Source organism: Mixophyes fleayi, chromosome 7 (assembly GCF_038048845.1).
Source record: "Mixophyes fleayi isolate aMixFle1 chromosome 7, aMixFle1.hap1, whole genome shotgun sequence".
NCBI classification, from domain to species: Eukaryota; Metazoa; Chordata; class Amphibia; order Anura; family Limnodynastidae; genus Mixophyes; species Mixophyes fleayi.
This window is the reverse complement of record NC_134408.1, coordinates 146,942,048-146,964,521: the sequence shown is the minus strand read 5'-3', so window position 1 is coordinate 146,964,521 and position 22,474 is coordinate 146,942,048. Positions and strand designations below refer to the sequence as shown.

Below are 22,474 nucleotides of genomic sequence, written 5' to 3'. Positions count from 1 at the left end.
AACTCTCCCCTGTGTGCCAGATAATCATTAATTCGAGAACTTTAGGAGCTTTTAAGAAGATTGTTACTACTGCCAACAATACAGATTTATCATAATAATTATTATTGCTGGCATTCAATTATTATTTAATTACCATCCTGTCGTCATACAGGGCAGGGTTGGTGAACGGTCCTTGTTGGTCCTTCTCGCCCACATGCTCGAGGTACAATCGCCAACAGATGGAATTTGGAGTTCACGTTAGAGGTTCACCATTAAGGCTAAAAAAAAATCCTGTTTTTAACTTTTTTTTTTTTGTTGGTTTGTTTTTGTCAAAAAAAAGCCATTACTTAAATATTAATATCAAATCAATAAAAAAAAGCATTTTACCATTTTTTTATTTTTTAAATTGAGCGGAAAACACTATGAGATGTTTCGGAATTCGGCTATTCATAATAATAATAATAATTAAAAAAAAACAAAAAAACGATTACAATCTTAACTAAATCACTGTCTAACAGGCTCAACCATGGTCGAAATTTTTGATTTTCTGAATTTTTTTTTAATGGTTTAAAAGTTTGAGAAAATTTTGTAATTTGAGAATTGTTTTGTCTATCCAGTTCTCATTTAAAAAGCTAAATAGGATCACCAATTTCAACCAGCGTCTGCAGCGGCAGGAATTCTATTGGCTGTGTGTCACAACTTTTAAGAGTGGCCAATCAGAGCCCTTCATTCAGCACTGAAACGGATTTAATTGTCGCCAGTTTGTTGAGGGAATCTTGTACAAAGTTACAAAGTTTCTACTGCATTCAATAGGTGGAAACGCTAATACATTAGAAACATTTTTGTTTGTTTGCTATTTTCTCACATACAGACATATTTAACCAGGACTCTTTTAATACATAAAAGATGTGGTTAAACACAATACCGGACACTTGTCATACATATGATTTTATTAAAGGATATTTCTCGTTCTGAAACTGTCTTTTTAAACAGGAATTACTTGTACCTTTAAAGTAGGAGCAGTAAATGCAATTCCACCACGATGGGATTTTTATGCAATTTATTTTTTTTAAATTGTATATTTTTATTGAAAATATTTTTTTCTGAACACAACAAAACAGACAAACACACAAACATAACCTTTTGAAAAAAACAAATAGTAGATTGAACCACCAGACAGTTGAAAAAAATTGACAATATTAAGCAGTGTTTTTTTTTAAAGGTACTAACTAAAATAATAAATAGAAAATAGTTCTCAGGAATACGGACAAATAAAACGGAAATAAATCTTTAATATTTGTTCTGTTTAAGCACTGGAAAGTTTATGGAAGATGGGTAAGAGTTTGGAAAGAAGACTCTCTGATCTTGGGGTGTGGCTAACGTTTTTCGGCTTACAAGAAGCTAAACGGGAACCCCAAACCAATGGAAACTTCTCGAGTTTATTGTAGGGAAAAAAGACACCAAAATGTGAGATCCGTGAGCTATGAGTCACGCAGGCGGGATCCTAGACAGTTATAGTGCGGTGTAAGGGGCTTTGCACAAAGCCAAGCTTATATTCTTGATTGTGCTTTATGCAAAGTGTCCGCAGAGACCATTAAATAATACACCATAGACAATTAATCTGTGTACTCATCTGGTAGCGGAAGGGAACTTTATGTCATTCCAGATGTGGTGTAGCCAGTGGAAGTTATTGGCTGGCTTATTTCTTAATTAGACTCTTTTCTTAGAACTGAAGTCACATAAAGAAACAAAAATTCACCGTTTAAGTAGCAACGATGGGAAGATCTTAGTTTCGCTGGAAGAAAACTTTAATTAACATTTGATTTACAATCAGTTTCTTAAATTGCTGCGTTCTTGGAGTCTGAACTCAGTGCAGAGATACATCATAAAGAATGTTTCATTGAAGAAGTTTGACAGGAAGCCACGATGAATTGTATGATGTGCTATAAAGTAACAAATATTGCCCAATATGCATGTACTATACTAGACATGTACTATAATATCATCATCATTTATTTATATAGCGCCACTGATTCCGCAGCACTGTACAGAGAACTCACATCGGTCCCTGTCCCATTGGAGCCTACAGTCTAAATTCCCTAATATACACACAGACTACGGTTAATTTAATAGCAGCCAATTACCCTACCAGTATGTTTTGGGAGTGTGGGAGGAAACCGAAGCACCTGGAAGAAAGCCACACAAACACGGGGAGAACATACAAACTCCTCACAGATAAGGCTATGGTCAGGAATCTAACTCATGACCCCAGTGCTGTGAGGCAGAAGTGCTAACCACTGAGCCACCATGCTGCCCTACAATATACATGTACTATACTATACATGCACTATACAGAGGCACCATGAGACTAACATCAGACAACACCAATAAACAGCTGCTCCCCCCAGGATATCTAACAGACCAAATTAAATTATTTTTTCACATTTATTCATATGGTGGCAGCATATTTCATGCAGCTTTATAATTGGGGACAAACACAGTAATAAAACGAGACTGGTTATTAACAGACAAATCGTTAAGTGGGACCTGCTGCTTCCAAACTGTAGCACTGATGGGCGACCTGATACATTTTAGGAGACGCAGTGGCGATCTTTTAACCATCAAAAGGGCCGTACGTCACCCTTCATCTCAGTAACAAGGTGAAAGAGACACCAAAACGTATCAGCAGGTGTTTAATACTAGTGTTATCAGCAGGATCAACCCGAGGTCTAATTGGGCTATAGCCAGGGGCCTCGCGCATCTGGGGGGCCCGCCGGCATTCATCAGGTCGGAAGCGTCCCCGCCCCCGGCTCCGACTGTCAGCTGGTCAAGGAGAATGGCAGGCAGCTAACAGCAAATGTTATGCTGTTAGCTGCCTGCTGTCACTGTAGTGGTTCTGCAGTGCGCAGTAATCTCCTTACTGAGGAGATCTCGTGAGAGTGAGACTGTGAGTCATAGTCTCACTCTCACGAGATCTCCCCAGTAAGGAGCTCACTGCGCCGTGGAAGCATTACAGGGAGTGACGGAAGAACGCCAGATGCCTGCACACAGTGAATAAAGGACGGATCAGGAATAGGAGGGGAATACTCACGGGGAAGGGGCCCTCCCAGCTTTATATTATGCTGTATTATATATATATTGGGGGGGAGGCTGGTTACCAGCTATAACTGACAAGTCTGACTATAAAGCAGGACAAGGCTGGGGGCCACAGGTGAAGGCTCGGAGGGCTGAATGTTGCCCATCAGTGACCTACAGGGAAAATAAACACAAATAGTATGAATTAATAGCATGGATAACAGGATCCAAAGGACCTGTGGCACACTGACACTGGCATTCACTAGGCTAACCTGCACTAGATGGATCAACGCTAACTGTTGACCAGGTGGTGTACATGCGTTTTGTTGTTTTTTGATTACCTTTAAGAGTCGCTATAGACTGCAGAACGTCTCCCCAGTTTGCAGTGGTTCACTGCTCCAAAAGAAAATATCTGGCTATATAAGGCTAAATATAGACTTATAAAACAAAGTGCTGGATTTCTTCAGACCCTGGAACTGCTTCTTCTCAGTGCGGGTCTATGAAATGAGAGACGCTGGATTCAGTGCCAGTTCTGTGTAAACTCGGGGCGAGTTACTATTCCTCAACGGACCCTGTATTTGGAAGCTCAATACCTCCCCCTCCCTCAATCTCCCTCCTTTATTTTATCCTGCCATGTTCACCGTACACTGAGCAGATGCCAGTCATGTCAGCACCGACACACAGGCTTCTCTCTGTGCCCAGGACCAGGCCGCTCCTCGTGTGCCAGCGGCTCCTCAGGAATGCAGACCCCGGGATGATTGTACGGTGAGGTAAGGTTCACGGAGGGCTGGAGCAGCATGACAAAGAGGTGTGTTGTAGGTTAACAGACTGGATTCTATTGATTAACAACCACAGGGTGAGACTTAAACAAACACGCCACGCTACTAGCTCAGTCTCAGGACGGCTTACTATAAACTTGCTGTCACTTAAGCACGCGTGCAGACGGAGAGATGACTCCAAATAAATAAATACCTGGGTTAACAATGGCTAAGAAAGCAAAAAACAGGAGAAAAGTGGCCCAGATGCTTGTGCAATCTGATTCTACTTATATATTATACGCATATATCATGTTTAACAGGACAAACACACTTGGTTAGAGTTGCTGTATATGTTATTGTGATACAACATTCAAAGGCAACTGTGTGTTGTGAAAGGCCGGACACAAAGCACCCAGAAGCCGTATACACGCCCGCTCTAGCTGTGTCCAGCTGCGTGATCAATGCAGCAATAACATTTCTTTGGAATAGGGATCACTGATCCCTAAGGCAAACACATCCGAAATATACATAGTGGTTGCTGGAACAGACCATGATGGCTATGTGTTGTGTGTTCTTGTGTCCGTGGTATGTTAGAGTGTTCACTATGAACACCGTGTGTACTGCAGACATGTTACCCATAAATCTCTGTTCCAACGGATGTTGGCGCTGCCATTCACAAAGTGGCTGAATAAACTCAGGACCAATCGACCACAAAGCACCAGAACTGCCCCACGAAGGCCGAGATGTCAAAGTTCAACCACTAGAGTTAAACGCAACTTAACAGGGTCATTTGCATATTATTTTTGCACAGAACTAATTATGGCCGGCCAGGGGGTCAGGATATGCTTACACTAAAGAGAAGCGTACCTTTGTAATCTCAATGAACTCTACATTGCTAGTTCGGAGTGGAATCCTTCTTAAATGATACATTAACTCGGTAATGTTCCGATGTAACGCAAGCAATGTTATGAAAGTTAATTATTCACAGAGTTCTTGGTATTACTTGAATCCTAAGATGCTTACATTCTGTTTACTTTCTGTTTATGTTCTTAGACACGGTCGCAAAAATGATTTTATGAATTTAAAATACAGTGTCCTGTAATCAATGTTACAGAAATAAAATGTAAAGTATTGGTTCCATTACGCTACTTACACCTGGGCGTTCAAGAACGATTCTCATTGACGCGAAAGTCATGTGACCTCGCTTCAGGTCAGCTTTCAATGGTATATCACAAACAAGTGTCGCACAGAACATGCAAGAGCCATGACATAAGAACACACACGCTGGAAACGGACCAGAATAGAGGAGGAGAGAGGCCATTATCATTGATACCTATTATATTTTACAGATTGCGAACGCTGCAAGAAGTGACCCCGTCTGTGTACATTGGCTTCTATTATATTCTGGAGCCCTGGAATCAGAGAGCGTTGACCAGGCTTTGTTGACGCCCGTTAACCGCTTGATGTCAACACTTGTGCGCACAAACCGTTATACAGTTAGTCGGTTTAATGCTGCTATCCCTTCATCATCATTTACTTAATTAACCTGGTTTAGCCTAATTAGAAAACACTGAGAGCTAATTAGTCACAAAGCCCCCTATTTTTTGCAGGGCACTGAAAAGGGACAAGACGTTGAGATAAAAGGAGAAAATCTACAGCGGTGCCAACCGCAGCTTCACAACGTAAAGACATTTATTCCCCAGCAATAAAACTGAAGAAGCTTTTGTGTAATGGGATATACAAGAATACAAGATAACAAATGTAAATGATGCACAAAATAGGCAACAGGAAACATTGTAACAAATCTTAAACAGATGGTGTCACATTCACATGTGTAGTATGGAGACAATCAATAAAATTGGAGGAAGCAGAAAGTGGAGGTAAATTAACTCCATATTCTGTAATTAATGACATTTCTGTGTTTTTAAATAGAACATGGAGTTTATTCACCCAATATGGAGTTAATTTGCCTCCTTTTAAAAGAACAGTTCTCATCTACTTCCTTCAGATTTACAGAATTACATTTTATAGAGTTCAAGAAATCTTACACGTTTTGAGCCCCCACACGCTGTGTTATCAGGCAATGGGCCGGATACTGGCCGTGATATGGCAGTGTGTGGGCACCTTCAGACTTTGCTGTCAGCTTGACAAACACTTTTGATTTAAGAACGTTGCTTTCAGCTACCCCTGTAATCCTGACTGATCAGGTGACAGAGGTTTATGGAAAGAGAAGCTCAGCTGTCTGGCTCATGTACTTCGCTAAGAGCACAAAGACTCTCCTTAACAAAACAAATGAGTCTTAGTCTGAATATTATTGGGGGACATGGTAAATTAAACATTAATAATGAGGCGGAAAAGGTCATGTGCCTGTTCTCTCATACTTGATGCTTCGATGAAAGAAGTGTCAGCTCTTGTCCGCTGATTTGCTGCAGAAGTGTACAAAGGCTTTTACGGTAATTGTGAGATGAATAGGAAGTCTTACCTTGGCTTCACATTTGCGGTGACATGACAGCCGGCAGACTGGATGGAAGGAAGAGAGAAATCTCAGGTTAGAATTGACTCTGGACTAAATGTGCCATAGTGATCATATAATATGTACTCACCTCCCACCCCCCTCTCAGTGCATGGTGCAGCCCCCTGGACAGAGCCTAGCACCGTGCACAGGTATTATGTGCCTGGTGCAGACATTGTATAGTACAGTAACTCCAACAACTTCAGTCGTCTCTGCCCCGGGGCCTCACATTCTAGTGCAGACTAAATGCTTTAAACCAAAAACAAACAAGTTTTATAATCCCTCCCACACGCCTCAGGAATCGAGTTTCAGAGGGTTTGGTACAAGATACAGAGCTCTCATCCTGAAGAGCATATAATGGGCATTACATGTACAAGCTACAGCAATCGCTAATTAATTCACGGCTATACACCGCACGCTGCAATCTTTCCTTCACATACCAGACATAATCTCTCATTCCCTCTCATAGAGCACATATATTAGACTCTCATTCAGTCGCACACAGCACCCGATGATTCCTTTATAAACTCTCATTCCCGCACATATGTACGACATCTGGTGCACAGACCATATACAGTTATCTCTCATAGATCATGCAGTCATCTATCATTCCATCACTTATACCACACCGATCTCTGATTCACAAACACCATACACAGGGTATGCGGTCGACGGGTATACATTCATTAGGTCGACAATTCAAATGTAGACAGTATTATAGGGTTAGGGACAGGGATAGTGTTATTACTGTCGACCTAACATTACTGTCTACATTCAAATTGTCGACCTAATGCTGTCTACATTTGATTGTTAACCTAATAATATTGTCTACATTTGATTGGTGACTGTTTTTTCATGTAGCACACAAATACTTGATAGCTTATTTGTACACTGAAATTTAAAGTTAATATTTGTGTGCTACATAAAAAAACAGTCAGTATTTAACTTATGTGCAAAACAGAAAACTAATTTGCACCCCTTGCATTGTAACATGGTTTTGTCCAGGAGACTGAAATAAGAAGTTTCTTAAGTTAAGATCCTTAATGAATCAGGCCCTATATTATTAACAGCTGACATTAATTGACTATGAGTACAATGGGCATCTGCAGGAGGCAAGCTTCGAAACAGACGTCTTGCCACCCTGTGGCCCCGATACCTGTGGCTCCCAGAGACTCACGTTTTATACGGCTGTCTATGAGCTGTACTGCAGTCTGTACATGAAGCTGTGATTTCTCAGGACTTAGAAACTCTCTTGGCAGCAGTGCTCACTCCCCTCCTCTGAAGATTTGTTCCCGTAACATAATAATCCCAAATTCCTGTTCATTTTGCATCTATATAAAGGCAGGAGCGGATGCAGACCACCTACTTAGGCCGCTACGCTACATTATACGCTGGAGAACCTCAGCCTGTGTCAGATCAATGGGGAAGGACAGAGGATGGTGCCTGGGTCAGTTATATGGAATCCTTAACTAATCCTTCAATACACAGGGCGGAAAGTTGTCAGTCTCGCTGGTGATAGCGCTCAATATCACATCGCCCTATACATCAAAGGCTTTACCACCGGTAAGTTTTCTATGCATAGGGAAGCAGATTTAACACTATAAAGATGGTAGTTCTACCACCGCGGTACCCGCCCTGTTAACGCCATCTTAGGGTGGCGTTATCTGAGCAAATGCATTAAAAGAAAACATTATTCTTAGCATAAATCTTTTTTTAATGCAGTCATGTTTAAATCGCATTCATTTAATTATTAAAATAAATTAATATTTATAAATATAGTAAAGAAAAATAGCAATATATATACCGTATAACATAACTATGTTACAATGTTTATTTGTATGTTGTTTTTTTTAGCACTTCTTTTAATTTGTATTTCCAGCCGGATCATGAAGAGATCGTATAGACGGCTGTCACAGGGGCAGCTCCAAAATCCGGAATGAGGACACAATCTCTTATTACATGCAGAAAACAAAAGCTTGTTTTATTTCAAAACTAACAAGAAATAATTGCTTTTTAGATGTGTGTCCTCAGTAATCCATAGAGGTGACATAGTGCAAAGGTTTGTATGGTATTATCGTACCCCATCTGAGGGTTAAGTATCCAGAATGGGGTTTGTCTTTTTTCTGCATACGAGGATGCAAGGCTTGGATGGGGCCAGGAATTTGGTACAGCAAAGAGAGAACATAGTACACCCCATTATGATTTAGGCAGGTAGCTGTGCACAAACTACAACCACTATCATTGCTCCCAATTGCAGCGGGACAGAGCCAGTTTTAGGGCTCTGTTCCAATGTCCCACACAGGGACATGCTTGTTCCGTGGGTGAGAATGTTTGTGGAAGGGAGGTATTTAATGGGCAGCCTTCTGGGGGTGTGACCATGCCACTGTCATGATGTGGTCACGCCCCAATCCAGGGACAGTCACATTGGGGGGTATGCCCTATGCAGCTTTGCAATGCTCAGGAATTACAGTGGGAACTGCACTCATGATGAGGCCTGAATCCGAGATGTACCAGCCCAAAATGCATTCCTCCCAACTGTTCTGATTCCGGCAGAACAATCCCGAGTTGAAGCACCTTTGTCCCAACTTGCAGAAAGTTGGGAGGTGCCATGGTAAGCCGTTGCCGTGGACACCACAGGCAGGTGTCTCTGGTGCCTGTGGCAAGTGAAGGGTGATTTTTAGGGACGGGAGGAGTGTTGGGGTGACCTAGTTATTAGAGCGCAGGACACCACTCCCGGGGTGTATGACTATGCTTATTGCACTGTGACCACTCCCAATAATGTGACACGACTGAGCTATGAGCTATGTACCGATTTGGATACTCACAATTTTGGGAGGTATGCAAACAGGCAACTAGTGGCTTTGTCAGCTGTGGAACTATAAATCCCAGCATGGACTGAAAGCTAAAGCCTCCAAATTATAATAACGTCTGCTCAAAATCTACCTAGTGACAAGTATCGGAAACCGCTAGGCTAGACTCCCAAACAATCCCTTCACATAGCTGTAAATCATAGGAAAGGGTTAAGTGTTATGAAAACAGGTGTACAATGATCTGTGCAAAAAAATCTGATGTGTTGCTGTGGGTTACAGCATCTTTTCCCAGTTACCTGTAAATATCCACCAATAAAATGTTACTATTAGTCTTCTGCATGGAGGAAACTACCCCCCGACTGTTACTGAACCCCCATCAGTACCTGGTGCTAGCAGTAGGTGAGAATATATTTTAAATAAAATGTTCCAGGTCATTTCAGAACCTAACATGTGTTAAACCTGACATTAACGAGCAGCCCTTACGCCCTCTCTCTGGATCCCGGCATTACCTAAGCTTCTTTCACACTTCACATCTATTCAAAACAGGGTTTGGGGCGTGTGTGAAAGCCGCAGCATTTGAGGGTCGTCTACTTAGTATGTGCAGAGCCAGTGTTACGCTACGTGCATGTATGTAAGTTACACTTTTGCACTCACAATCCGTCCTTTGTCCTTGCACCTGGGCTGGGGCAGATAGATTTAACACAGGAAGTAACACGTTTAGGTTAGGTTGGGTCCTGCTCTCCTTTCATGCCAGGCCAATCACACAGGCCCCTTCTCGTACGAGCAGAGTGGGCGCCAGTCATTTCAGGGTGCCGTGAACGCCACGCTCTTAAACTTCCTGCAATTTGAGAAAATAGCCCAGTAAAGGCTACAGAGCTGGCAGCTGTAACAGCCCAGGACGTCTTGTCAGCTGCCAGCGCCGGATTATTTCACGTAAAGACCCCACCCAAATTAGCCTCAATTACCTTTAAACAACATTGACTTGTCCCACTCACTATCCTCCTGTTTCACGCAAATGCAATGTTCCAGTAGACTGACAGAGTCAACGTGAGGCCGATGAGGGGACGAGCGAGTTAAGGAGCAGAAAAGAGTATACGCAGAAAGCGATTAGATGGAACTGGAATTAGTGCTGGTTTAATGTTATTATTTCTTAATGCAAAACTACAAGAGCTTCCACCTTGCTGGTAAAACTCCCAGATGCAGTTAATCCAATACCTCTGTATTATCATACAGTGATTTAGTTGTTCGTTCTGGCTTTAAATGATGAAAGGGGGACTGAAAAAAAATCTAAACCAATCGCAAATGATTTTTAGGGAATTACATACAAATTCCAAACCAGCAGCTTATTATAAACTGAAAATAAGTGTTGGCATCAGATCATTGGAGCACTTGCATGTAGAAAAACGGGAAACACATGGATTAATGTATATTATTCTTATATTCATTCCATAGGCAGTGGGAGCTCCAGGTCCATGGGTCAATCATTTTATTCCATATCATAGCACTGACGCTCTGTTTAATGTCAAATCTACACATTTTAAGCCTATTTTTGAAAAATAGCCAACTATGAATTATCAGAGAAAGATTTTATGTAGAATTGTGATCACTTGACCATGTGTTTTGGGTTTGGCACTTTAATTTTAATGTCCAGAAAATACTGGCGAAAAATTAAGCTGAAAAGTCATTGGCTTTGACGGCACATGTTGCCAAAAAAGGTCGATGCTCAGTTTCTGATTTAACCTATGAAGCCAATTAAGCCCCCAGGTATTTTAGGTGTTGTCTGACTTCAGCTGATGTCACATGACACAGGGTCATGTGACAATGTGTCATGTTCCATACTGGGTGCACAATGGACCATCCACGAGCTGCATGACTCAGAGAGCACAGAGTGAGACATATTCGGCTGTCCTTTGTACGTGAAGACAAAACTCCTGAACCCAGACATTCCAGGTGACATACAGCTTGGCCAGGCCGTTACTCCGATGGGGACCTTTTGAAATTTGATGGGAAACCGTACAGTCACCCCCGTGAATGCCCGTGTCATGTCCTTTCTGGGAACACAGGTGTAGCAGCCAGTCTCCTGCTCTGCGCTACCTGCTCAGTGGCTAAGGACGAGAAACACGACCATATATGTGAAATACGTGAATAAGCCTGGTGACGTGTAGCCAGACGCCAGCAAATTCTTCACATATACAGTAGTAGAGAGGGAGCAGAACACGGATAATAGCAGCTGTAATTGAATCACGACATTCCACTTAATCAAAGGAAGTAAGGGCTAAAAAAAGATTTGGGCCTGAAAAGCTGCATTAACCCTTAAAGCTCTTTTAGTTGAGCACCGTAAGGCGGCGTAAGATTGCATACGGTCGTCTTATCAAATGCCAGAAGCCAGGCTGGCGGGTATCAATGGCGGGTAACAACCGCTGCCGATAGTCTCACGATTCGCAGTAGGAGTGGCCCGTTCTCAGAGGTGTGAAGTTCAGGGTGTACAATCTTTCTCCGGAACGCCTTTTAGCGCTGTATTTGTAAACTGACATTTCAAGGCGATTACGGTCTATGGGGCAGATTCAATTGACCGCGTTGCTCTCGAGAGCAACGCCATCTGCTCCCGATTACCGTTACTACGGTAACAGTGCGTATTATTACCGTTAGTATGGTCATTTCAATACTGATTTTTGCTCAGGGAGCCACAAGCAGAAATCCGGCTTAAAATTACTGTATTAACGGTAATAGCGCGCAGGCCGCGTTACTCTCGAGAGTAAGGCGGTCAATTGAATCTGCTCCTATGAATAGAGCAGGGACGGCGATGGGGAATTCATTCTGCTGCGCGGTCGGTCGGTGTGGAATTGAGAACACTTACGGCCAAATTCTGCGGGCGAAACGCGCAAAAATTCTTGGCAGAATAAGAAACCAGGCGAGAATTTTGCTGAAGAAATTTAAAAAGTTGCCAATCCCTAACGGTTCCATTTCTTGAACTCTCAACAGACTCTATGAAAGATCCAATCCTTAGAAAGTTCTCTAAGCCAACCCTTGATTTATATGTTTTTCTTCTCATCCTCTACCCCCTTCTCCCCATGTACTAAAGAAAGTTAAACAGACAACGTGCATCTCATCTAACTGCTGGGCAGTGTGTACATTCCATGCGTATGGTGCTAAATAAGTGTCATATTTAATGCACTCTGCCTTTAAAAGACTTCTTAGGTTAAGTGTGATTTAGTAAGTTCATTGTTGTGTTTCCTCTGCCCTCGTTAGGTGGGGTCTTTGTTTGCTTTCCGCTCGCTGGAAACAAGCTCTTAAAGCGACGATCTGAGGCCAACGTAATTCTCACTGACACTAGGTCATCCTTCTGTAGCTGTTTTGGTCCCCACGTTTAGCAATATAGGGACACTGACACATTTCGCAGATCCTTCCACTCCCAAATCAGCATTTCAGATTTGCACGTTAAGGAGCCAACTTAACATTATGTTTAGTACAACTCTGGTACGTCGGCATCTGTGAATTACTATGTTAAAATGTTATTGACAGTGAAGTATTTTGTGACTTTCATATAAGTCCGACCAGCAGGGGCAGTGTCCTATTGGAGCTTATGGCTGAGGACACCTCTGTCAGTATTGCAAATAGAACATTTATATATGTTACTAAATACTAACATGAGTCAAAGAAACAAATAACGTATAATGAGATAAGGGAACGATAAATCCTACATGCCGACTCTCCTGAGATTTCTGGGACAATACCGAAATAGTGGCTGATCTCCAGGGCTCCCAAGACAGTCTGGCCCTGGTGCCCAGACAGAATGTGATATGGTGAGCATAACACAGCGTAACAAAGCGATACAAGGTGTTATGTTTGGGCCACCATAGTGTGATGGAGCGTACGGCGTTATCACACTGCAGTGGGTGGAGCTTGATGAAGCAATCTGTGTCATTGAGCGGGGCAGCACGGTGGCTAAGTGGTTAGCACTTCTGCCTTACAGCACTGGGGTCATGAGTTAAATTCCCGACCATGGCCTTATCTGTGAGGAGTTTGTATGTTCTCTCCGTGTTTGCGTGGGTTTCCTCCGGGTGCTCCGGCTTCCTCCCACACAAAATATACTAGTAGGTTAATTGACTGATAACAAATTGACCCTAGTCTGTGTCTGTCTGTGTGTGTGTGTGTGTCTGTGTGTATATTAGGGAATTTAGACTGTAAGCCCCAATGGGGCAGGGACTGATGTGAGTGAGCTCTCTGTACAGCGCGGAATTAGTGGCGCTATATAAATAAATGGTGGTGATGATGATGATGATGATTGAGCAGCAGTGATCGTGAAGATGTAAATAGTGGCATTACACCCCACCTAGCTTCACGGAGCACACCCCCTCATCTCCTGGAGGGCCTCTCAGAAAAGTACGTAGGTACCAGGCATTGGACTGAATACTCTTCCATGGAGACTGGGCATTTGAAGAGGAGGACACAGGGATTATGATCCACTTGGTGCAAGGATTGAAAGCGGAGAAAGGATTTGATGGAGTGAACTTTGATTGTAATACATGTAACTACATCAATCAGTTCTACAAAGAGAGACATTTCCCGAAAGGAACTATTTGCGCAGTGTTATCTTGTGTTTACTTATGTAGTATGCGAGAGCCTAACCAAACGTTTTTTTACTTTTTGTTTGATTCCAAATGAACAATTTCATTTCTGCACAATCCATGTGCAACGGAAGCACATACATTACAATCCGATTGTTTTTAATCCAATTGTATAACAAAAAAAATGAGTGATGACTTAACACACGCTACGATCTTGATCTGCCAAAGCAGAAAGACCATTGCACGCTCGACGTAGAACTGTTAGGCTGGGTACATACTGCAGGGTTTTTACATGATAAACGACCGTTCGACCCGATATCACATTACTGTGTACGCTCCAACGATGAACGATTATCGTTTCAAAGCTCATCGTATCGTTTCATTTGATTTTTAAAATTAACTAAAAATCTCATTCAACGATGGAACAAGGTCGTTCCAATCCTGCAGTGTGTAAGCACTCAGGACCGGCAGTGTCCATAGATCTCTGTGGAGTGTGCAGAGTCACCATCTTATCAGCCGATGGATATGACAGATGAAGAGCACAGATCTGAAGGTAAATCGTGTAAAACATGTATAGTGTGTACACAGGAATCGGCTGCTGATCGGGACTTTAATTTTATTTTTTTTTAGTCGTTGGTAAATTCATTAAGGAAATCCCATTGGGAAAAATTTTGTATAGTGTGTACCCAGCCTTATGCTGTAACTGTGCGATTATCAGCGGACCTGACCTGGATAGATTGTCACCAACACATGTATTGATTCTTTAACAATTCAATAATAAAAAAAAATCAAAATGATGGATTAAAATTTTGGATTGTAACGTGTGAGGGCAGCGCGAGGGGGAGAGGGTCTACAAGCTCCTACCTACAGCAGGTAGCCTGAGGCTCCGAGGCTGTTGTAGGACTATAAGTCCACACAGTCCCGGGGGCATTTTGGAACTTTTAGTTTGGACAGCACTTGGAGTAGCCGCATGTCGTCTGAACCTGAGATGCTGCTTTACTTTTCCTGTAACTACTCCAGCGAGTGCAGAAATGGTTAAAGGTGAGGTCACCGGCCGGCCAGCGTAGGGCAGCCAGGAGAAACGCCGCCGTTATCAGTCCTGTCAGGTGCACCGCGCAGCGCACTCACTTTCCGATCTTTCACTGGGGAGGAAAAGTCCATTTGGTTTGTGACAATACGAACTTCCTCTATTCCCTGCTGGGTCTCACAGTCCGGAAATTGCCCCAAGGAGAGGAAAGAAACACTAGAGGAGAGGCTGCGTATTCTCCCGGTACATTTGCATTTAAAGCAAAAGTGTCATTGGCATTTCCCCTGCATTACATGGAATGTTATTTATTTTATCAGCCATTGGTGTCAGTGGTAATATTACTGACTGTATCAAGGGCAAACGCAGGATTTGTAGAGGGGGGGTTTCCACACCACGCCACCAGTGGGCGTGACCAGCATGCATGGGGGCGTGGCTATAATTTTAGACAGTGCTTGGCTGCTCTCCAACTCTTCCTATCCCCATAATATACATGGGCAATGCTGCGTGCACTACTGTTAGGTGCACGCAGATCTCCCTTTTCAAGCAGAGCCGTGTGAAGCGGGGGCAGGGTCCAGCCACCTCAATTATACAGTGCCCCAGGCTTGGAGGGGGGTTTCCAGTCACTAGAAAACCCTCCTTCGGTTTGCCTATGTGTATACACCTCCATCTACGGATAGATGCACCCTGAGAGTATAATGCCGACTCCATGATGAAATATAGTGAAGTAAGGTAGAGCAATTTTTAAGACTGTCCCCACAAAACTTGGACTGTCCCACCTAAATCGGGACAATTAAAGGGAGTCCACTGAAATGCTCGCTCTAATGTAGCGGAATACACAGAACACACAACATCTACAAGAACATTAAAGAAATAAAAACACTATAAGACCCCGGAAATGCCCAAAGGAAGAGACAAGAAAATAATTAGCTTTTTGCCTTTTAAAATTCCCCCGTCCCCTATACTTACTGGGAACCACCGTAGGGTTCCTAGAATTTTTTTAAATAAAACACAAACACCCTGAAATTTTCTTCATCCATGGAATCAACCCAATAATTCCATTTAGACCTCAAATATGGCAATAACGTTATAGGAACCTTTCAACCTGCCCTGTTAATTTGGGTTCACCTGGGAATAGAGACATCAAACCTTCTATAAAGGAAAAGCAAAGGTGTGGCTTATAGCAACCAATCAGATTCTACTTATCATTTATCTAGTACATTCTAGTAAATATCTAGAATCTGATTGGTTGCTATGGGCAACGCCTCCACTTTTGTATTTTAGACAGTTTGATAAATCTGCCCCCAGGAGTTAAATGACAAAATAAGAAATATGAGATAGGGAAATTTTATGGGAAAACAGGAACACGTGGACCTAAACCAGCGACACTACGGAGGCATAAAGTGCCAGAAATTTTGTGAGCGGCATGAACCTTAATAATTCAGCCAATCAATTAACTAGGGAAAGTAGTGACATCACTCAGGCAGCCATTTTGTAAACTGAATGTATAGCCCTGACTGAAACATTGGTTCAGCCCACAACAATGGCTGCCTCCCAAAGGTGCAAGTTTAATAATAAAGATGTTTTACAGATAATAGTTGTGCATTCTTCTCTGGGTCGGGAGTACCACGTGGTACCGAGGCCAGCAGCGGAAGGGTTACACTACGAGTACAGCGAGATGAACGGGCCATAAAGGGCTATGGAGAGCCGGAGACGAAGCTCGGCTACCTCCAGGCCTTGTTTGGAAGTGCAGGAGCCGGGTTTGTAAACACAGCCAGAGAACGCGTTCCTGACTCATTTTCCCCCCTCGCATTCCTTCATCTCTTCAGTCATTATGTAGATTTAGAACAGTGATTTTCCTCCTATCGCTCGTCGCCCCCTCGGGTCCTTTCTTGGACTGCGATCACAACAAAACGTTCGCAGAGGAATGAAAAGTTCCCTCACCCCACGAGACTGACACAATACATTCGGCAAAGTAAAACTGTTCTTTCCAATCTCTTGTAAAACATTTCCCCCATCACTTTGTTTTTAATATGTGTCCTATTTATTGTCTCATTCCTGGTATCACCAGATTACAATGATCAGAGGTGACGCGGATTTTAGGCCTGTTCCAGCCCCCGTCGTCTCACTTCACCTGTTTTCTTTATACTCAGTCCTGCCCCCCCCCCCTTCCTCTCTTCCCATCCTGCTGTTTGTGTCCAGCGCAGGTGATCCCACTCAGCGTTAATGATTCCCTGTCACCCTCAGCTTTGTTCCTCAGTGGACTCCATCATGATTCAGCTCTGACACAACCTGCATTACGTGTATAACATGTGAGAGTGCAATGCTAACTAAACAGCAACTCTCACTTAATAAAACTGTAATATCAATATAAAGGTGTACAAGTATGTCTCTGGCGCAACAGAGAACCCCAGTCCAATAGAAAGCCTATTTTTATAATTGGGGTTTACAACATCATTTCTTTATACAGGTTAAATAAAATCATAATCAATTCTGCACAGAGATATGTATCTCTGCATATCTGTAATTATTAAGAGCAATTATTTGCAATTATTACTAAGAGTGGGGATGAGGTCATGCTGTTTCCTGGGCTGTTAGGACCAACGTTTATTAATTACACTAATGATGAGTTCTATTTTTTACGAGCGAGTCCAGTAAGAACTGATCAATTGGGACAGTAAACTGGGCTCCTGATTTATCAGTAATGGAGTCATCCGCTACAGCTCAGCTGTACTATGCAGCAACAGGGGTTAATAGTATTATTTGCGCCGAACGTCTGATACAAGGAACACAGAGGACAGACGCAAGTGATGTACTGAGTGACAAGGATGAGAAAATAAGATATGACAGGTACTATGTGATCTGGTCCCGCAAACATCCAAGTTTATTACATTTTACCATGCATGTTTGTGCCCAGGTTGGAGAGAGATCTGATTTTGATGGCCAGTCCAAACAACTGGATCAAATAGAGGTTGACCAGTGTTAGCTCTCTCTAGGTCTAATTGTCAGTTTCACACTTTAACCCCAAGGCCAGCCTCAACACAGCTGTCCAGAGAGCCACTAATAAGACTCAGCAAGCCCCTGATCTAGCACAGGAGGGACAGTGCCATCTAGTGCACAGAACTGAAACTGCAGCAGCAAACGTATAGGGAGAGAGAACAAGAATTTAGTTGTATCTAAACTCACTCAAGTTATTTGTACAAGTAGATTTTGGGTGTTTTGTCTTCATTCCACCATGGACACCTTCAAATGTGACAACTAGACAGAATTTTGACCCCCCCACACTGTATTATCCCCACCTCAGTGTTGTTAATGGAGATACAGTTAGTGCAATCCCCCACTTAAGCCAACCCTATAATAATGGACTATTAAACTGTTTATACAAGACCCCCTTATCTGGTGGCTTTGCAGATCCTTGAATAGCTGCTGGTTTTACCAGACAGACCCCCAAAGACATGCTGGAACTTTTAGTTCCACAGCAGCTATATAGCCACCTGTTAAGCCTGTTGTATAAAACCTCTTCTCAATAAGTTCAAGTCGCCAATGAGCAACATAGAAAGTAGTCATCAATCACAACACAGGTCCTATGGACAGATACATAAAGAATGTATAGAAATAAATGATATATATATGGACTATTCTGGAGAAGCCTATAAATCAGACTACTCCGCAAAAAAGAGTCAGGGCTTTTGCAGAGCTAAAATGTCGGATTCTCATTTAATTTTCTATTTACTATGGTCTGGAAGGGGGGATACCGAGAACCTATAATCCCTCTGCGCACAGTCTGCACAAACCCAACAAGACTATACATACAGATATCATACAATTACATTTACTATTCTATTTCATGTTATACAAACACATTATTTTTAACTGCTGAAAAAATTAAAAATATTTCATCTTAGCTTATCCTTAAACATAAATAGAGATAAAATCGCATTCTGTTCACAAGCGGAAAATATACATTATTTCTGTCTTGATAGACGGCCTCTATAGTGTGTCTGTGGTTGGACATTGTAGGGTTAATCCGACATCACTCTCATTGCGGTTACGAGTGAACTTTGGCTGCCTGAAGGAAATATTTGTGATACTAAAATTTCACAAAACTGGAGCGACTTCCTATCTGTTTATGTCTTTACATAATCTAGGACTAGTAGCTATATTTATCTAAGACTACACAGCAGAACATACACTCCACAAAACTTCCTTATTGACGGATCAGAGTCTCGCTGTCATTCGTACAGACGCTGGGGTCATTAGGGGCCAGATTCTCATTGTGAGTAAGAAAACTTTCTGGTGCCAAAGTTTTGTTTGCAGGAGGAAACTCATATCTTCATAAACCTATATGTGTATTGTACTAAATCCACATCTATATCACCTCTGTCATCTATACTACTGGTCACGTACGGGGTAATTGTAGCATAAAGGCATCTTATACTAGAAATACTTATAATATCATTTCTGTTATTGCCGTGAAGCTAAATCAGTGCTACCGATAAACCAACTTGGGAGTCTGTTAACTTCATCTCAGGATGGAGATAAGAGAAGAATATGATTATTATTTGAACAAAGCGTTTTTCTTAACTTTTTTTTATATATACATTTTTTTGTCATATCTATTTTTAACTATTTTTTATATCATACAGTGAAACTGGCATTTCGTTCCATTGTGCATGTGCAATCCTACTAAACATATTCAGCAAAAACTGGCCCAGCACGGTGGCTCAGTGGCTAGCACTTCTGCCTCACAACACTGGGGTCATGAGTTCAATTCCTGACCATGGCCTTATCTGTGTGGTGTTTGTATGTTCTCCCCGTGTTTGCGTGGGTTTCCTCCGGGTGCTCCGGTTTCCTCCCACACTCCAAAAACATACTAGTAGGTTAATTGGCTGCTAACAAATTTACCCTAGTCTGTCTGTGTGTGTGTGTTAGGGAATTTAGACTGTAAGCGCCAATGGGGCAGGGATGGATGTGAATGAGTTCTCTGTACAGCGCTGCGGAATTAGTGGCGCTACATAAATAAATGGTAATAATAATAAGTTAACCTTTACTGTATCGGGCTAGTAATGCCAAGATTAGTCGAGCATCGTTCAGCTGCCTCTGTAAGATTTTATTTATAAAAGATTGTGGTTATTATCGCTGGTTTATAAATAAGCCCCTATGTCCAGCGATCGCTGTGTAAAGCGAAGAGGACAGGTTCGCTCAGTGCTCCGACCCCTGACCCAGGATACACTTACCCCGACAAGCACTGCCCTCTCTGGTGATCGCCTGCTTGCACACGCTGCACGGTTTCACCTTTTTGAAGCTCTTTATCTTGAACGTGTGACAGTTCTTCCCCTCCAGATCCTCCGGCTGTGGACGCAGAAGAGAAACATTAGCGGGTCAGGGATTTCACTCTCTCTTTCCCCGTTTATTTATGTTAAACATGTTGACTGTGGACAAAATAACCTCTTTAGTTAAGGGCATATCTTACACTACACGTGATCTCTATACAAGGCTGTTACTGTAAATAGAATTGTAAAATTCAGCGTAACCCGTCCACCTGACAGAGAGAGGTTTATACAGCGGCCCAGGGTCACGGCGGCTCAGTCTGAGGCAGATTCTCACGTTGTGCTATAACTTCTACCACGTTCTGTCCGTACAAGACAATACTTGTTTATACAGGCGACAGGAGTGTAATAACACAAAATAACATCGCTGAAGTAACAACGTCACTTGTCAGTCACTGAATGGTTCTCTTACATTATAAAAAGGTCAAATTACCTACAGTAATGTCCATTGAAGGACATAAATATGTTCTATACATTTTGATGTATACCTGTACACAAAGTAGAGTTAACAATTCAGCCCAGTGATAAATGCCATCAATGAGGCACAAAGTGCCTCATGCCTCATTACTGTCACTAGTGAATTGATAGGTTGTATTCTTATAATGATTGATTCAGCCACAAAAGTAAAAATATATAGATACAAGTTATTCCGGTTTCCTCCCACACTCCAAAAATATACCGGTAGGTTAATTAGCTGCTATCAAAATTGACCCTAGTCTCTCTCTCTGTGTATGTTGGGGAATTTAGACTGTAAGCTCCAATGGGGCAGGGACTGATGTGAATGAGTTCTCTGTACAGAGCTGCCGATCTAGTGGCGCTATATAAATAAATGATGATGATGATTCTAAACTCTGAACCCTGTTCAGCCAAAATTTTACAGTCAAAATTAAAGGAGAACTCCACACCCTGCTCTCAGCTAGTTGAGCCACCTGGATTCCTCTTTCAAGGCCCCAGAACCAATACACACTCAAGTTCGGAATGTCCTGTGGGCAAAAAAAACCTGTAGAATATCCGAGTTAATGATACTGTCTCTGTGTGTCGGATGTCAGCTGACCTTGATTTGTCCAATCAGACCACACATATGGGGAGAGCTTATATTGGGTCTCGACTGAACGGACAAGTTACAGTCAGCAGATATCACAAGGTGGAGAGGGTGAGTATGGGTCAGTGGGGCAGGTGGCACTTGAAGCTTATCTAACTTGGGCAAAGGCTGGGTACCGGTCTGCTAAGTAAGATACTTGTGAAGTGTATACGGTTTGTATTTTGTCAGTGTAATAACCCTTTAAGCGTCTACAGCAGCTTCATTTGCATGTTGGCAGCGGGGTGGCTTAGTGGTTAGCACTTCTGCCTCACAGAGCTTGGGGTCATGAGTTTGATTCCTGACCAGAGTCTTGTGTGGGGTTTGAATGCTCTTCCAGTATTTGTGCGGGTTTCCTCCCACACTCCAAAAACATATCAGTAGGTAAACTGGCTGCTGACAAAATAAACCCTAGTCTGTATATGTTAGGGAATTTAGATTGTAAGCTCCCATGGGGTAGGGACTGATGTGAACAGCACTGCAGAATTGGTGGTGCTATATAAATAAATGATGATGATTTGCAGCAGTTACAGGCAATCAGTACGACAGAACACCATCTCTGACACCGGGCAGGAATAAACAAGCCTATTACAGATAACCAACTGAGTGCTTCTCTCTCACCACATTACAAATCTCTGATCTGTCAGCGCTTAAAGTGGGATGACCTCAAATAACGACATATGTTTAATTCCATGTAATAGGCCCGTGAATGTGACCAAAGGCAATTCTGTGAGAATGGACATTTTGCAAATGGGTAAAAAAAGAAAAAGTTAAACCCAAATTGCTGGGGTGTACCTTACTAATACGGCTGTTTTATTTATTGATCCAAGACAGTCACAAGGGGCGAGTGATGGAATTCTATAGAAAAATGACAGTGTGCGGTGAATAATGGTGTTCGCGAGTTGAACAAACCGGGGTATGATACATTTACCCCCAGGTATGATACATTTACCCCCAGGTCTCCAATGAAGCAAGATGTCACGTTTCAAAAACGTATACAAATCAAATGTTGTGTTTGAAGGCACTTTTGTCTGTCATTTAGACCTCATGGGGCATATGCAATTGTTTGTCTGAAACGTCGAAAATCTCACGCTCCGCGCACTATTACCGTTATTACAGTAGTTTTCTCACTGGATTTCAGCTCGCAGTTCCCTGAGCCGCGAGCTGAAATCCAGCTTACTATTACCGTAATAACGGTAATAGTTTTAACGCGGGGGATATTTAAACAATTGAATATGCCCCTTATAGTCTTAATTGTTCACAAATTCTAGCATGTATGAAGGCTACAATACTGACAATGCTGCTCAGATGTCAGTCAGGATGAATGCTGGGGTTATCGC

At 42.3% G+C, this 22,474-nt stretch overlaps 1 protein-coding gene across 10 annotated transcripts in view; it reads right to left on the bottom strand.

Annotated features, from left to right (window-relative positions):
* The window catches only part of TNS1 (tensin 1), a 322,456-nt gene that overhangs the window by 182,856 nt on the left and 117,126 nt on the right, over positions 1 to 22,474 (bottom strand). For 9 of the 10 annotated variants that reach the window (XM_075181085.1, XM_075181083.1, XM_075181087.1 and 6 more), the window contains 2 exons: positions 19,964 to 20,078; positions 6,295 to 6,332 (listed from right to left, as the gene is read on the bottom strand). In XM_075181085.1, coding sequence (XP_075037186.1) covers positions 6,295 to 6,332; positions 19,964 to 20,078 — 153 coding nt within the window. Of the gene's footprint in view, positions 1 to 6,294; positions 6,333 to 6,415; positions 6,442 to 19,963; positions 20,079 to 22,474 lie in introns of those variants that run through there. The other variant, XM_075181097.1, reaches the window with a different exon arrangement.